The sequence below is a fragment of the Bombina bombina genome, chromosome 8 (genome assembly GCF_027579735.1).
Source record: "Bombina bombina isolate aBomBom1 chromosome 8, aBomBom1.pri, whole genome shotgun sequence".
Taxonomy (NCBI): Eukaryota; Metazoa; Chordata; class Amphibia; order Anura; family Bombinatoridae; genus Bombina; species Bombina bombina.
This window is the reverse complement of record NC_069506.1, coordinates 74937015-74955034: the sequence shown is the minus strand read 5'-3', so window position 1 is coordinate 74955034 and position 18020 is coordinate 74937015. Positions and strand designations below refer to the sequence as shown.

General features: G+C 40.4%; 1 protein-coding gene across 1 annotated transcript in view; it reads right to left on the bottom strand.

The window, feature by feature from the left end:
* The window catches only part of C8H1orf174 (chromosome 8 C1orf174 homolog), a 177627-nt gene that overhangs the window by 63387 nt on the left and 96220 nt on the right, over nucleotides 1–18020 (bottom strand). Inside the window, exon 3 of the mRNA XM_053690406.1 lies at nucleotides 345–464. Within this exon, the coding sequence (XP_053546381.1) occupies nucleotides 345–464 (120 nt within the window). The remainder of the gene's footprint in view (nucleotides 1–344; nucleotides 465–18020) is intronic.

Sequence of the window (18020 nt, the reverse complement as noted above, 5' to 3'; positions counted from 1 at the left end):
ACTTACTTAAACTGAATGACAGTACCTACACATGCCAGATGCACATTCCTTTGCAAGTCCTAGGACTTGCACCCTGATTGGCTGCTTACAGGGGGTGTAAATATCTTTTTTTACATAGAAATGTTCAGGTGATATTTTCTAGTCGTTTTTTTACAGCCATGCTGCATCACTCTCAAGTGCTTTCAAGTGCTTGGATATCATGTCCCTTTAATGTCCTTAGGTTGCCAAAGAGAACATAAATAGGGTCTCTTAAAAAATAAAAAAATTGTGAATCACTGGTTTAACTTAACTTGTTAAAAATATTTAGATATAAGAACTGTATATGTTGTTGTGTTAATTCTTACTTAGATTTGATTTTCATGAATGAAGTCATCATCATCATCATCTTCTTTTGCCTTAAAATGAAGATTTCTAAACTCTCTTCTGCTCATAGAAGCAGAAGCAGGTACCACTGGAGTAATGTCCTTGAAAATGAAGAAAAAGATAGAGTTACATAAACCCATACACAATTTAATCCTTAAAGGGACGTGAAACTCAACAAGATTCGGATACAGTGTACAATTAAAAAAAAAAAAAAAAAAAAAAAAAACCTTTTTAATTTACTTCCATTAACAAATTTACTTAGTTTTCTTGGGATCCTTTGTTGAAAAGCATCTATATGGCAGCAGTTTTGAAAGAAAGATTTTAACAATAATTGTGCCAAAGAGTGGTCAAAAGCAAACTGTTGCCAAATAGTTCTTCTAGGCACGTGCGCTACCTACCTAGGTATTCTATCCAACAAAAAATACGAGAACAAAGTAAATTGGATTTTTAATTTTTTTTAATCGCATGCTCTATCTGAATAATAAAAAATGCTGAGTTTCAAGTCCCTTTAAAGTGCTGTGGATCATATTTTTCTGAGGTTTTCTACTTGTAGTGCGCTAAAAGGTGGACAAAAACACTTAATACGTCATACATAGGTCAATATCCAGACTCCTAGGTAGTATAGTTATGAACAACAACAACATAGTGATATGGGCACACTCTTGACCTGTGAAAAATAGGTTAATACTTTACATGTTATAAAACATGTAAGAGGGTATTTGCAATCAAACACTATCAGACAATACTCGACAAGAAAACAGGCATTTTATTTCATTTAATATATATACAAATATACAGATATCTACTAAAGTTTACTTACGTTACAAAACCGAAAAACGTCTGCGGCATTTGAGACAGAAATGTGAACAAAACAGGAAGAGAGAGAAAATATTATCGCACCACGTTTGCTTCACATAAATTGCTCAGCAAGAACTTTTTTACAACTTCTGCACAGTGGGGAATTTTGCGTTTAGCTTTACACATATCTGCATTACAAAAAAAAAATGTTGATATTCTACATAATAATTTACTTGAACAATTCAAGGTATCTCAGCAGCACAGGCACGGTAATGAAATCATCAGTGAAGCAGATCTACAAAGCACATCATCTAATAAGCTTAAATCAAAAGCAGTGTTTTAACTCTATATGAGGCCTTATTACCCATCATGCTTAAAAGATCCAAGTGGCGATAACACGCTACAGATAATTTAGCTGCAGTTTGTCATATTTTCCATAGTTTTTTTTTATTTCAGAAAGATTTTTTTTTCAGATTTCAGAAACTTATATTCAAAACAAAAATGCAGTGTTCTCCCCAAGACCTATTTAAAGGGACAGTATACACCAATTTTCATATAAGTGCATGTAATAAGACACTGCTATAAAGAAGAATATCCACATATACTTATTTTAATTTTTTTTTTCCCCAAAACTTACTTAGAAGTTCCTTGTTTAGCACTGTTGATGAGGTTAGGCTGGGACACCAGTGAAAAGGGCTGAGAAAACAGAAGAGTAGACAACCCCCTCCCCTTCCCCTGCAAACGAAAAGACCCATTATAAGACCCAATATAAAAAGAGAAGCAAGCAGGAATCTGTAGACTTGGGTCTACATCTCAAATTGTGGGGGGCTTGGTTAGGAGTCTGAAAACCAGCAAAATGTTATTAAAAAATAAGCAAAACTATACATTTTTATAAAAACACTCCCAGATGAGCTATATAAATGGATCATCTACAAAACATTTATGTAAATAAAACGCTAGTGAACAATGTCCCTTTAATGGACACACCACCCGGGTGATTGTTACTGAACCACCTGGCTAAAATTTAAAGGCATATAAAAACAAAATTTATGTTTACCTGATAAATGTAATTCTTTCTTGACACGGTGAGTCCACGGATCATCGTCAATTACTGTTGGGAATATCACTCCTGGCTAGCAGGAGGAGGCAAAGAGCACCACAGCAACACTGTTAAGTATCACTTCCCTTCCCACAAACCTCAGTCATTCGACCGAATGAAAAAGGAGAAAAGGAAATAACACATGGTATAGAGGCGTCTGAAGATTAGATAACAAAGAATTGTCTGCAAAAAACACTGTCAAGAAATAAATAAATGTATCAGGTAAACATAAATTTAGTTTTCTTTCTTAAGACACGGTGAATCCACAGATCATGATCAATTACTGTTGGGAATCAATACCAAAGCTAGAGTACACAGATGATAAGGGAGGGACAAGACAGGTAACCTAAACGGAAGGCACAACCGCTTGAAGAACCTCTCTCCCAAAAGAAGCCTCAACCGAAGCAAAAGTATCAAATTTAGAAAAAATATGCAGAGAGGACCAAGTAGCAGCCTTGCAAATCTGTCCCACAGAAGCTTCATTTTTGAAGGCCCAGGAAGAAGAAACAGCCATCGTGGAATGAGCTGTGATTCTCTCAGGAGGCTGCTGTCCAGCAGTTTCATAGGCCAAACAAATTATACTCTTCAGCCAAAGCGAAAGAAGTAGCCGTAGCTTTCTGACCCAAGCATTTCCCAAAGAAACATACAAACAAAGCAGAAGACTGGCGAAAGTCCTTAGTCTCCTGCAAGTAGAATTTCAGAGCACGCACAACATCTAGGTTGTGCAGCAAACGCTCCTTATGAGAAGGAGGATTAGGACACAAAGAAGGAACAACGATTTCCGGATTAATATTCCTGTCCAAAACAACTTTAGGAAGGAAACCTAACTTAGTACGCATAACCACCTTATCAGAATGAAAGATAAGGGGAATCGCACTGCAACGTTGAGAGTTCTGAGACTCTCAAAGCAGCCGAAATGGCAACAAGAAACAAAACCTTCTAAAATAACATCTTAATATCTAAGGAATGCATAGGATCAAACGGAGCCTGCTGTAAAACTTTAAGAACAAGGTTAAGACTCCATGGAGGAGCAACAGGTTTAAACACAGGCCTGATTCTGACCAAGGCCTGACAAAAAGATTTTCAGAGTACTTGCTGACAAACTCTTCTCCACACCCTCCTGGAGAAAGGACAAAATCCTGGGAATCCTGACTCTACTCCAAGAGTAGCCTCTGGATTCATACCAATACAGATATTTATGCCATATCTTATAATAAATCCTTCTTGTCACAGGTTTGCAAGCCTGGATCAAGGTCTCAACGACTGACTCGGAAAACCCACGCTTGGATAAAATTAAGCGTTCAATCTCCAAGCAGTCAGCTTCAGAGAAACGAGATTTGGATGAAGGAAGGGCCCCTGAAGTAGAGAGGTCCTTCCTCAGAGGTAGTCTCCAAGGGGGAAGAGATGACATTTCCACTAGGTCTGCATACCAGATCCTGCAGGGCCACGCTGGTGCTATGAGAATCACTGACACCTTCTCCACTTGATTCGAGCAATGACTCGTGGAAGGAGAGCAAACTAGGGAAACCGGTATGCTAAACTGAAATTCCAAGGGACTGCCAGAGCATCTATCAGGACAGCCTGTGGATCACTTGACCATACCTCGGGAGCTTGGCATTCTGCCGAGAAGCCATGAGATCCAGCTCCGGCCGACCCCATTTGATGGTCAAGCTGGAAAACACCTCCAAAAGGAATTCCCACTCCCTGGGATTTAAAGTCTGTCTGCTCAGAAAATCTGCTTCCCAATTGTCCACTCCTGGAATGTGGATCGCAGATAGACAGCAGTTGCGGTTCTCTGCCCACTGACTAATTCGAGCCACCTCTGTCATGGCCAAGGAACTCAGAGTTCCTCCCTGGTAGTTGATGTACGCCACTGATGTTATGTTGTCCGAATAAAAGCTGATAAACCGGGCTGAAGCTAGCTTAGGCCCGGCCAGTAGAGCATTGAAGATCGCTCTCAGTTCTAGGATGTTTATGGGGAGACCTGACTCCTCCCGAGCCCATAGACCCTGAGCGTTCAACGAGCCCCAGACTGCTCCCCAGCCCAGCAACCTGGCATCCGTGGTTACAATCACCCATGAAGGTCTGCGAAAGCAAGATCCCTGGGAGAGGTGTTTCTGAGACAACCACCACGGAAGAGAGTCTCTTGTTGCCTGATCCAGAACTATTAGATGAGACAGATCCGCATAGTCTCCGTTCCATTGTCTTAGCATGCATAACTGCAGAGCTCTGAGATAGAACCGAGTGAACGGGATGATGTCAATGGAAGCAATCATCAGCCCAATTACTTCCATACATTGAGCCACTGACTGCCGAGACGAGGACTGAAGTGCAAGGCAAGAGTCGAAAATCTTTGATTTTCTGTCCTCCGTCAGAAATATTGTCATCAATAGGGAATCTATTATGGTCCCTAAGAACACTACCCTTGTAGCTGGGACCAGCAAACTTTTGTCCAGATGCACCTTCCATCCGTGGGAGCGAAGACAACAAGATCTCCGTATGAGAGTTTGCTTGTTGAAAAGACGGCGCCTGAACCAGAATGTCGTCCAGATATGGCGTCACTGCAATGTCCCAAGATCGGACCACTGCCAGTAGAGCCCCCAGAACCTTTGAGAAAATTCTGGGAGCTGTGGCAAGTCCAAACGGAAGAGCTACAAACTAAAAGTGATTGTCCAAGAAGGCGAACCTCAGAAACCTATGATGATCCTTGTGAATGGGAACATGAAAGGTACGCATCTTTTAGGGCTATGGTTGTCATGAACTGACCCTCATGGACCAAAGGAAGAATGGAACGTATAGTTTCCATCTTGAAGGATGGTACTCTGAGGAACTTGTTTAGACATTTAGGGTCTAAAATTGGTCTGAAAGTTCCCTCTTTCTTGGGAACCACGTATAGATGGGAGTAGAATCCCAGACCCTGTTTCTGCCTTGGAACAGGAACTATCACTCCCAGAGCAGAAAGATTCTGAACACAATTTAAGAACGCATCTTTTTTTATCTGGTCTACAGATAATCTTGAGAGGAGGAACCTGCCCCTGGGAGGAAAAGTCTTGAACTCTAGCTTGTACCCCTGGGATACAATGTCCACCGCCCAAGGATCCGGGACATCTCGTATCCAAGCTTGAGCGAACTGAGAAAGTCTGCCCCCTACTGGATCCATTCCCGGATCGGGGGCAGACCCTTAATGCTCATTTTGAATCAGTTGCGGGCTTCTTTGATTGCTTCTCCTTGTTCCAAGACTGATTGGGCTTCCAGGAAGGCTTGGACTGTTCCTGCTTGGAAGAGGGAGGGGAAAGCTTTACCTCTAAAGTTTCGAAAGGAACGAAAATTACTCTGACGCCCTTTCTGCTTATTCCTCTTATCCTGTGGGAGGAAAGACCCTTTTCCTCCTTTAATATCTGAAATAATTTCAGCCAAGCCAGGATTTCAATCATAAGGGTCTGCGAGCTAGTACAGCAAAGCCAGACATTTTTGCTCCCAACTTAATGACTTGTAAGGAAGCATCCGTGATAAAGGAATTGGCTAACTTAAGAGCCTTAGTCCTGTCCTGGATCTCCTCAAGAGGAGTATCTGCCTGAATAGAATCAGACAACACATCAAACCAGTAGGCTGCCGCACTGGTGACAATGGCAATACACACTGCAGGCTGCCATTGGAGACCCTGGTGAACATACATCTTCTTTAGCAAAGCCTCCAACTTCTTATCCATAGGGTCCTTAAAGGAACAACTATCCTCTAGTCTAAGGGAATAGTGGTTCTCTTGGCCAAAGTGGAGATCGCTCCTACCACGACTCCTTAATGGAGTCAGCTATTGGAAACATTTTCTTGAAAATTGGAGATGGAGATAAAGGAATTCCAGGTCTCTCCCACTCCCGTGCAATAATCTCTGTAGCACGGTCTGGTACAGGGAAAACCTCCACCGCAGAGGGAACAAAGTACTTGTTTAGTTTACTAGATTTCTTAGGGTTGACTATGACAGTCCAATCGGAGTTGTCCAAGGTAGCCAAAACCTCCTTAAGTAACAGACAGAGGTGCTCCAGCTTAAACCTGAAGGATACAACTTCAGCAACAGAAGAAGGAATTATACTGTCTGAGTCTAAGATGTCATCCTCAGATGCTACTGAAGTGTCTTCCTCCTCAGACTTTTGTGAAGGGGCACTTTGGCTAGCTACAACCTGATCAGAAACCTTACTCACGGATTCTTTAAATTTCCTCTTGCGCTTTCCCTGAAGTATGGGAAAAGCAGACAGCACCTCAGATATTGCAGAAGATATCTGGGTAGCAATGTCTTGCAAAGAAAATCCTACCAGATTGTGCGAGGAAATGCAGGGCACTGCATGTGTAGACGGAAAAGATTGGGACGCTTGAGGAGAAAGCTGCGGCATATCTGATACAGGAGACACCTGAACAGCATCCGCCTTAGCTAATGGTGGCTCATGATCAAAAAGTCTATCCCTGTAACACAAAGTTCTCTCAATGCATGAAGAACAAAAAGGGTACTGGTGGTTCCACCTGGGAGTCAAAACATAGTTTGCATGCAACCATCTGCAAGGCCTCTTGATCCCTCTTTGCAAGTAAGAAGCCAGCTTTTATTTCACCTTTAAATATGAACCTAAAAAAAACTATGCTCCACCTTTAAATTATTTTTATTGAAAAAATCATAACAACCTACATACGGAGCAGAGATACTGCAACAATCCCCAGGCAACCCTCTACACCTCAGCAGCTTTACTGAGGTGCCTACCTGTCCTGCTGCCCGAGCTCGATTCAACTACCCAAAACGATCCGACTTTTACTCCGGACCTGCGATATCCGTCGGCTGAGCAATTATCTCCAGCAAAGCAGCCGATACCATATGCGTCACTGTCCTGGAACTACACAAAAGTGAAACAGAAAGCGCGCCAAAAACTGACTGCCGCCTATGTAAAGTACCCACTCCTTTCTAATCTAAGGCGGTGCCGGCAGCCATTAATACAGAGTTACGCACTAGGAAAAAAGTGTTAACATAATACAAGTCAATATAACCACACACTAACATAAGTCCTGCCCGGATCTCAACCGGAGCTAAGGACACAAACTGAGCCACCATTAAAATTATATGACAGCTCCCCATCGTCCACAGTGCCTGCTAACTGCCCAAAAGAATAACCCTCAATAGGGCCAATGATAAAAAAACGCCCCATTTTTTAGCAGCATCCAGCTGCTGAAGTGCCAGATTTTCCTTTCCATTAAAAGAAAAAATAAACATGGCACTTACCTGAAAGTCAGTCTGTCCAGCAGCAGGACAGCTCACCTGGTTTGAGAGGGTGCCATTCCTCACATGAATCTGTGGAAAAGGAAAGAACCGAGTAAGCTTACTCAGGCTTTCTGATTAGGGCAGCAAAATTGTTTGAGAGAGCGCAGTGGGGATTGTACCTCACAAGTTCCCAATTGCTTAAAAACTACCACTGCCCTACTGAAGAGACTGACGTGGGCTATGGCTAGACCCCAGGAAAGATCACAGCAATCCTACTCTGCTTTAAAATAATATAATCTTGATCGGAGAAAACTCTTATCAGACACCGAAAACTTCACCTCCTCCTTGCACCGTAGGCAAAGAGAATGACTGGGGTTTGTGGGAAGGGAAGTGATACTTAACAGCTTTGCTGTGGTGCTCTTTGCCTCCTCCTGCTGGCCAGGAGTGATATTCCCAACAGTAATTGATGATGATCCGTGGACTTACCGTGTCTTAAGAAAGAAAGTGCATATGAGATCTGTGCATATCCTAAAAGGGCTAATTAAGTAAAAACCAGTTTGCATAAAAAAATGTTTAAAAATTGCTGGAAAGTATTTTAAAATAATTTAAAAAAAATAAGCAAAAATTAGTTACATAGCCATGCTGTCTGGAGTAGTCTGATCTACCCCCTTATCAGTGTTTAGCATCAGAAACACAGGCATTGTATTTCAACAGAGTTCACGGCAGCTTATTTGATTCTAGGCATGCTCCAGCTTCAAAGAAAGGGTTAATGGTGAGGTACTGCAGTATAAATTTGCAGCTAAAGTAATTAAAGTACATATTATATTTTGTGTTTCGTGTCCCTTTAACCCAGTTACGACGTTTCATGCCCTCCTAACAGGGCTGGGTTTTAACGCTGTTAGTATGGCATGAAACGTCCTAACCAATATGGCGTCCTGTAGCCGCCTGTGCTTTAAGAATAAGAACTCGGACTGGGGGGGCATGCCTAGCATCTTAGACAGTCCCCCATGATCCGATCCCACCATTGAAATTACGTTATCACATTGACAATCATTATTGCCTGATATCATTTTTAAAGCTTCATTACGATGTTAAACACTTAAGGGGTTAAACAAAATGATCTAATATTCATAAAAAAAAATGTATGTTGAATTATGCTATTCATTTGGCTTTGGATAACTTAATTAAGAGAAAATGATTATAATACTGCAAAGATTTACAAATCCCCCCTCCCCGCCCTGGCAACTTCACAATGCCTACCGGCTAACATATTTTTTGTTGAGATCACTGAAATATATATTAATTTGTAAACTATCTACAATGTGATAACAATGTCTGCTTGTCACTGCCATATAGTTTGGGGTTTGGCTATAAACGTGGCTTAAAACATGAGTGAACCTTATGTTCTAGTCTATAATACCAAACTGCAAAAAGAACTAAAACTGGTAGAGAGATTATAAATAGGAGGAAATCGTAACCAGATAATTCTGATAAGTTTCTACAACTGGTGGGTATAACCCTGCATCATACTTGCATTTACACCAATACTTCATTGTTCCCATATTTCTTATATATGTATACTCACTCACACACTTATCAGTGTTCTCCCGAGGGCTATCCAAAGCACAAATTGCATAATTTAATTAAAATGGAACATTTTTAATTCTGACTAATTTCAGCTTGTGAAACACAAACATTTTCTTTTGTGATTCAGATACACCATACCAATTAAAAAAAAAAAAAAGTTTCAAATTTACTGCTATTATCAAATTTGCTTCGTTCCCATCATATTCTGTGTTGAAGAAATACCTAGGTAGGCATCTTGAGCACTCCATGGTAGGAAATAGTGCTGCCATGTAGTGCTCTTGCAAATGGATAACATTCTTGCAAAACAGTTGCCATATAGTGCTCCAAAATTGGGCCAGCTTCTGAGCATACGTCCCTGCCTTTCAACAAAAGATACCAATAGAACAAATAAACATGATTAATAGAAGTAAAATTAGTATGCTTTTAAAATCACATGATATATCTGAATCATGAAGAAAAAAAAAAGGGTTCCATGTCAGTTTAAAATTGGCTAAACATTTACCTGGCTGGTGCACCCGCTAAAAAGGTCCTGGGGAGAACACCGATATGAGTGTGAGTGAGTAAACATATATAAGAAGTGGAGGAACAATTAAGTATCTACCTAAATCCAAGTATGGTGCAGCGTTATACCCACCAGTACATACTAGGCATGGGCAGAATTTAATATGGACACACGCAAATCCAGATATTTGTGTGCTATGAATGCCGCTGCCTGCAGCCTAATACAATTACTCGGGTATTGTAAATAACATATATATATTTCTTTGAATACAAAATACATTGATTTAAGTATAAATCTAGATTTCTACTATAATATTGAACTAGATCTCCCAAAATGTTTCCCCTTTGAACTAAAGATCAGAGATATGGTCTTTAGGATCTATATTATAGGTTACGGCTTGTTTTATCCAAGTTGAAGTTTGGGCAGTCCTGGTCAGATTTTAAGCAGAACGGGAATGTGGCTTGTGCAGTCTGGGTTAAATTTAGGAAGCCAATGGCTAGGTTTTGGGCAGACTAACTTGGAGTTGGTCTGGGAAAGGGGCTTACACAGAAAGCAGAAAGATAATCAGGGACTGCATTATGTGTGCAACAGAGCTCACTGGTTGAGATTGTTGAACCTTTAGATTTTATAATTAGCAGGAAAGTTAAAGTTTGGAGTAAAATAATGTCACTCATAATGGAACTATAAATATGTTTGAATAAAACATTTGTCCTTGTGACGGATCCAGGTAACTTGGCAAGAGAAAAGAAACCTAGCCCTTGAAAACTAGTCAATACCAAAATTATATCATGGCTCATATCCCTGCCTAGTACTTCCTTTCATGGGACAATACACCTTAAAGGTGGCCCTGTTAATGACTCTGCTTCAAACTTAGTAATGTCCAGAACAAGATGAACAAAACAGAAGAGTAAGGAACCTGGTTGATATAGATAAATACATTTTTAGTTTTCAAAATAAAGCTTTATTGGCGAAATGTGAAAAATACAGGGCATTAATATGCATACATTGCAAATTCAGTTGTACATAATTTCAAACACCTGTACAGTTAAAGTTTGTTTATATCATTTCGCAGATAGGAATTAGTTCAAATCAAACAGCATAAGAGAAAACTTCGTCAGATACTACAGAAATGTATACTGACTATATAACAAAAACGTCCAACATCAGCTGCTTAGTGATACAGATTATAAATATATAGAAGACATCGGGAAGAAGGAAAAGCGTAATTCCTCGGGTACAGATCATATGGTATTTATCGCTTTTCAGCAGCTTACTCACATCACACTGCTGCTTATAATACTGTACTCTTTAGAAAAGTAGATGTCTAGAAAGGTAGAATAAGTGGGTTAGGGTTACAGGATGTAGAGATAGGGGAGGGAAAAGGGAGGGTAGAGAAAAAAAAAAAAAAAAAAAAAAAAAGGGGGGGGGGGAGGAGACTCTTCCCCTTTAAACTGTGTCCCAGCTCAGAACATTGCGGCACCTCGTTAGTAGATAAATACATTTTTATATTTTTTGGTGTTAACTTCTAATTATCCCTAACTAGTGCTCACCAGAGAAACTACAAGGCAGTACAAATAAGGACAATCAGGCCCAGACTGACTATAGGGCATACAGGGCATTTTCCCGTCGGCCTGGAGCCAGTTGCCGTACCCCAACAGAGTCATCCATTATTAATATTTGTGCAGGATGCACGGCCAGCCCTGCATCTCACTTTCGTGCTGTGTCTTTGAGATGAAGCAGGACTGGCCCCACCCCCTGTCCCATTTCTGTGATACAGTAGAATTACACCCCCAGAATCACATTAAAATGATTTGAGCCACCTCACAATGGCTTGCTCTCTAGGCTGATAAATGACTCCCTGCATAGCTCGCCTGTTCTCTAGTAAATACTTGTATACTGCCCCCTTTGTGCACCTTGTGTCTATCTGTAAACCTTTGAAAATCTTGGGCAGGGGTATAGCTACAGGGATCTCAGAGGTCTCAATTGAGACTGTGCCCATACATCTAGGGCCCCTTCTGGCCATTCAGTCAGTAGTAGCATTCCTACAGGGGGCTTTGTGTTGCCTGAGTTCCAGTTGTATCTTGTCTGGCCCCTCTGTGTGCTCCCCATAAAAGGGGACTAACAGAATACAGAAAGTGTATGAATTTACCTTTTTGGAGACAGGGCTTTGAAGATGTCCACCACAGTGTTATACAGAAAAATCTGCAAACATCTTTGTTGAGGAGATAGGGAGTCAGCTGCTCTGCCTTAAAATGCCCGGACCTACTTTTGGTCAGTGTCAGGCCCGGAGGATAATTGAGTGGGATAAACAAAAGACAAGAGAATAAACTACAAAACAATATTTGTTAAGACAGAACAGAGGACACAATATGTCTTCCCAATTTAGCTAAGACTAACTGCCTAAATCCAACAGTGGGTAACAAAGGTATGAGGTGTCTTCCAAACCTGCCTAACACCGCCCAGAAGCAGTTGCAACTGCCCACAGCTTGGAAAGTTTAAATTGCCCTAGTTAAATTAGCTCTGAGCACCTTTTTATCTGTATGATCAAACTAATCTAGAGAATCCAATTAGATATGGTAGTCTTAGCAGGACAAAGTCATTGATAATGTCCATAAAGGGATGGACAGCCTATTGCTTAAAATCCTTTGCCATCCTTGCATAAGCATTCATATATCTAACTACATCCAGTTTTTAATGTCTTTAAAATAATGGGAGTTGCCATGTTGTAACTTAGGTTACTTTCTCTGCTGTAGCCAATTAGGGACAGTTATAAATAGGTCATTATTGTGTGCAGCCAATAGTTGTTTGGAATATAACAGTGTTCTGCACTTCCATTTTTCACAGGAACTGAAATGCTCAATTTCAGAATGAAATTGCAGGAAAAGAGAACAAAATAAATAATAAAAGTATATTGTATTTTGTTTAGCATTTTATACTACCATATCAAAGTGTTTTATGTCCCTTTAAAGAAAATGTTTCTTCCAAGGAGAGGTAGTTGATTTTTTCAACCTGAAGATAAAGCTTAATTACGGACACATGTATGATCAGTTGTACTTTTGGCCACTCAGCAACTAGGCTGACAACTTTGCTTAGCATCCACAGAGCCTCTTTCCCCAGTGGTTTGAGAAGTGGGGCCATAGACTAGAACCAAAATGGAATTATTGTGATGCATATTGCTTGTTCTCTTTTGATTCTGCAACCAAGCTGCAGAATGAGATGTATAGTAGGCAATACATAAGTCAGGTTGAAATTGATCTGATATTCTTGAGTACTGAGCGGTTTCTTGTTCCTCCTTGAAGATTTTTCTTAAAGTGATTGTAAAGTTTAATGAATAAGTGCCCGGTATCTCAAAATAATCTTAAAAACAGGGGCACTTTAATTCATTAAACTTTACAATGACGCTTTTTTTTTTTTTAAATGCTTATCATTGCGTTATGGTAATATAACGCCGGTCCTCCACCTGCATATCTTGCTACCGGGCACTTATTCATTAAACTTTACAATCACTTTAAAGCAGACCATGAAAATAATGCAGAATAACAAGAATTCAGATTCAGAGAAGCCCCTCTGAGAAAGAATCAAATCATTCAATCTGTGATCCAGCCTCTGAGGCAGGCGCCGTGGAGGAGCACTGGAAATCTAGGTCGGCATACCAGGTTCTGCATGGCCACATTGGAGCTATGAGAATTGCTGAAACATTCTCCTGTTTGAGACGCGCCACTACTCTGGGCAACAGATAAACAAGATGATACTGCCAAGGAGTTGCTAAACGTGTCTATCAGTTCCACCTGATGATCCCTTGAGCTTGACCTGTACCTTGGAAGCTTGTGATTCAAATGGGATGCCATGAAATCTCTCTGGAGAACCCCAAAGACTTATCAGCTGATCAAAAATCACCTGATTGAGAGATAATTCCCCTGAGTGGAGTGTCTGGCGACTCAGATAGTCTGCTTCCCAAATGTCCATCCCCAGCATGTGAATGGCTGAAATGGTGCATTGATGCAGCTCTGCCCAGTTAAAAAACATAATTTATGTAAGAATTTACCTGATAAATTAATTTATTTCATATTGGCAAGAGTCCATGAGCTAGTGACGTATGGGATATACAATCCTACCAGGAGGGGCAAAGTCTCCCAAACCTCAAAATGCCTATAAATACACCCCTCACCACACCCACAATTCAGTTTAACGAATAGCCAAGTAGTGGGGTGATAAAGAAAGGAGTAAAAAGCATCAACAAAGGAATTTGGAATAATTGTGCTTTAAACAAAAAATCATAACCACCATAAAAAGGGTGGGCCTCATGGACTCTTGCCAATATGAAAGAAATGAATTTATCAGGTAAGTTCTTACATAAATTATGTTTTCTTTCATGTAATTGGCAAGAGTCCATGAGCTAGTGACGTATGGGATATCAAATACCCAAGATGTGGAACTCCACGCAAGAGTCACCAGAGAGGGAGGGATAAAAAATAAACCACAGCCAAATGCTGAAAAATAATCCACAACCCAAATATAAGTTATTCTTATGAAGAAAAGAAAAACTTAAAACAGCAGCAGAAGAATCAAACTGAAACAGCTGCCTGAAGAACTTTTCTACCAAAAACTGCTTCAGAAGAAGCAAATACATCAAAACGGTAGAATTTAGTATATGCATGCAAAGAGGACCAAGTAGCTGCCGTGCAAATCTGATCAACTGAAGCTTCATTTTTAAAAGCCCACAAAGTGGAGACTGACCTAGTAGAATGAGCGGTAATTCTCTGAGGCGGGGCTTGACCCAACTCCAAATAAGCTTGAAGAATCAAAAGCTTTAACCAAGAGGCCAAGGAAATAGCAGAAGCCTTCTGACCTTTCCTAGGACCAGAAAATATAACAAATAGACTAGAAGTCTTCCTGAAATCTTTAGTAGCTTCAACATAATATTTCAAAGCTCTTACCACATCCAAAGAATGTAAGGATCTTTCCAAAGGATTCTTAGGATTAGGACACAAGGAAGGGACACCAATTTCTCTACTAATGTTGTTAGAAATCACAACCTTAGGTAAAAATTCAAATGAAGTCCGCAAAACCGCCTTATCCTGATGAAAAATCAGAAAAGGAGATTCACAAGAAAGAGCAGATAAGCTCAGAAACCCTTCTAGCAGAAGAGATAGCCAAAATGAACAACACTTTCCAAGAAAGTAGTTTAATATCCAAAGAATGCATAGGCTCAAAAGGAGGAGCCTGTAACGCCTTCAAAACCAAATTAAGACTCCAAGGAGGAGAAATTGATTTAATGACAGGCTTAATACGAACTAAAGCCTGTACAAAACAGTGAATATCAGGAAGATTAGCAATCTTTCTGTGAAATAAAACAGAAAGAGCAGAGATTTGTCCCTTCAAGGAACTTGCAGACAAACCCATATCCAAACCATCCTGAAGAAACTGTAAAATTCTCGGAATTCTAAAAAAATGCCAAGAGAAATTATGAGAAGAACACCATGAAATGTAAGTCTTCCAAACTCGATAATAAATCTTCCTAGAGACAGATTTACGAGCTTGTAACATACTATTAATTACTGAATCAGAGAAACCTCTATGACTTAATACTAAGCGTTCAATTTCCATACCTTCAAATGTAATGATTTGAGATCTTGATGGAAAAACGGACCTTGAGACAGTAGGTCTGGCCTTAACGGAAGTGGCCAAGGTTGGCAACTGGACATCCGAACAAGATCCGCATACCAAAACCCGTGGGGCCATGCTGGAGCCACCAGCAACACAAATGATTGTTCCATGATGATCTTGGAGATCACTCTAGGAAGAACTAGAGGCGGGAAGATAAAAGCAGGTTGATAACACCAAGGAAGTGTCAGCGCATCCACTGCTTCCGCCTGAGAATCCCTGGACCTGGACAGGTATCTGTCTGACATTCGCTGTACTCTGAGAGGAATCGGGTTTCAAAATGCTGAGAAGCGCATGTCAACATAGAAATCTTAGCACAAACTTCACCACCTCCATAGGAGGCAAAGTTTGTAAAACTGAATTGTGGGTGTGGTGAGGGGTGTATTTATAGGCATTTTGAGGTTTGGGAAACTTTGCCCCTCCTGGTAGGATTGTATATCCCATACGTCACTAGCTCATGGACTCTTGCCAATTACATGAAAGAAATATGAGATATTTCCTGCACTGCTAGGGAACGTCCAGTACTCCCTGATTTGTGTATGCAACCATAGTTATGTTGTTGGATTGAAAATGGATAAATGGGACCTGAGACAAGAAAGCTAATTTTCCCCGTCACTGTAGAAATAATTGAATCCAAGCCAGGACCAAACAGGTTCCTACCTAAGGATAGTCTAGATTTGGAGACCATGTCAGCCGACCATGACTTAATTTACCGCTGTATCTATTAAAAAATACATTAGAATCCCTTTTAATACGTTTGTTAGTTTTTGTATTGGCAAAGCTATGCCAAAGAGCCAGTCTGGACAAGACTGCAAGGGCTGTATTTTTGGCATCAATGCAAAGAATCTGGATAACCGCAAAACAAATTAAATGATTTCATGTCTATAAGGACTGAATGCGATCTTGGGTCTCCTCTAAGAAGGATTCCACTGACACAAGATCAGATAAGGAGTCAAACCAGAATGACGCAGCTCCTACAACTGCAGCAATACTTACTGCAGGCTGAAAGTGAGTGGTCATTGAGGAAGTACAATATGTAACATTTACGAAACATGTTTGACCAATTTTTGGACGCTTTATTAAACTTTTGCCTTTTAATATATGAGAGTCTGCTGGATCTTTCCCGGCTGCTGCCTTCTCGTTTTGGATGTGAAACAACAGCCCCCCTTATAAGAATGCGTTTCTAAGGTACCCAACAAAAGCTTCCTGTCCAAGGGGTCCTTAAAAGAAGTACTGTCTTCCAGAGGGATAGTAGTTCTTTTGGCTAAGGTAGCTATAGGACCGTCTACCCTGGGCACAGTACCCCATATATCCAAATTCGACTTAGCATAGGGAAACGTTCTTTAAACATAGGAGTGAATGGAATCTTAGCACAGGGAAACGTTCTTTAAACGTATGAGTGAATGGAACTCCTGGCTTATCCCGTTCCTTGGAAATTATTTTAGAAACCAGTGATGGAACTGGGAAGGTGTCAAAAGCATTAGACTTAGGTCAGAAAATTATATCTAACCTTTGCACCGGCTTGCAACAGGCTTAGATTCCTGAACTCCTACAGTATTTAGAACTTCCTTAAAGGGACACTAAAGTTAAAAAAAACCCTTTCATGCTTCAGAAAAATTATGCAGTTTTAAGACACTTTCCAATTTACTTCTATTATCAAATTTTGTTTAGTATTTTTAAATTTTACACTTTCTGAGGCACCAGTTACTACTGAGCATGTGCACAAGCTCACAGGGTATACGTATACTAGTCTGTGATTGGCTGATGTCTGTCACATGATACAGGGGGCCGGAAAATAGGAGAAAAAATAAAAAATTTGCCAGAAAAGAAATAAAAAAGGAAATTTATGCTTACCTGATAAATTAATTTCTTTTACGATATACCGAGTCCACGGGTTTCATCCTTTACTTGTGGGATATAATCCTCCTGCTAACAGGAAGTGGCAAAGAGCACCACAGCAGAGCTGCTCTATAGCTCGTCTCTTAACGCCTCCCCCCAGTCATTTGACCAAAGGTATAGGAAGAGAAAGGGAACTAACAAGGTGCAGAGGTGACTAAAGTTTATAAAAAATAAATCCTGTCTCAAAATGACAGGGTGGGCTGTGGACTCGGTATATCGTAAAATAAATTAATTTATCAGGTAGGCATAAATTTCCTTTTCTTTTACAAGATATACCGAGTCCACAGGTTTCATCCTTTACTTGTGGGATACCAATACCAAAGCTTTAGGACACGGATGAAAGGGAGGGACAAGACAGGAACCTAAATGGAAGGCACCACTGCTTGAAGCACCTTTCTCCCAAAAATAGCCTCAGAAGAAGCAAAAGTATCAAATTTGTAAAATTTGCAAAAAGTATGAAGGAAGGACCAAGTTGCAGCCTTACAAATCTGTTCAACAGAAGCATCGTTTTTAAAAGCCCAAGTGGAAGCCACAGCTCTAGTGGAATGAGCCGTACGCTTTTCAGGGGGCTGCTGTCCAGCAGTCTCATATGCCAGGCGAATGATGCTTCACAGCCAAAAAGAGAGAGAGGTAGCCGTAGCTTTTTGACCCCTACGCTTCCCAGAATAAACAACAAACAGGTAAGATGTTTGACGGAAATCCTTGGTCGCTTGTAAATAAAATTTTAAAGAGCGAACCACATCCAAATTATGTAACAAACGTTTAGGACACAAGGAAGGAACCACAATTTCCTGATTAATATTCTTATTTGAAACAACCTTAGGAAGAAATCCAGGTTTAGTACACAAAAACACCTTATCAGAATGGAATAT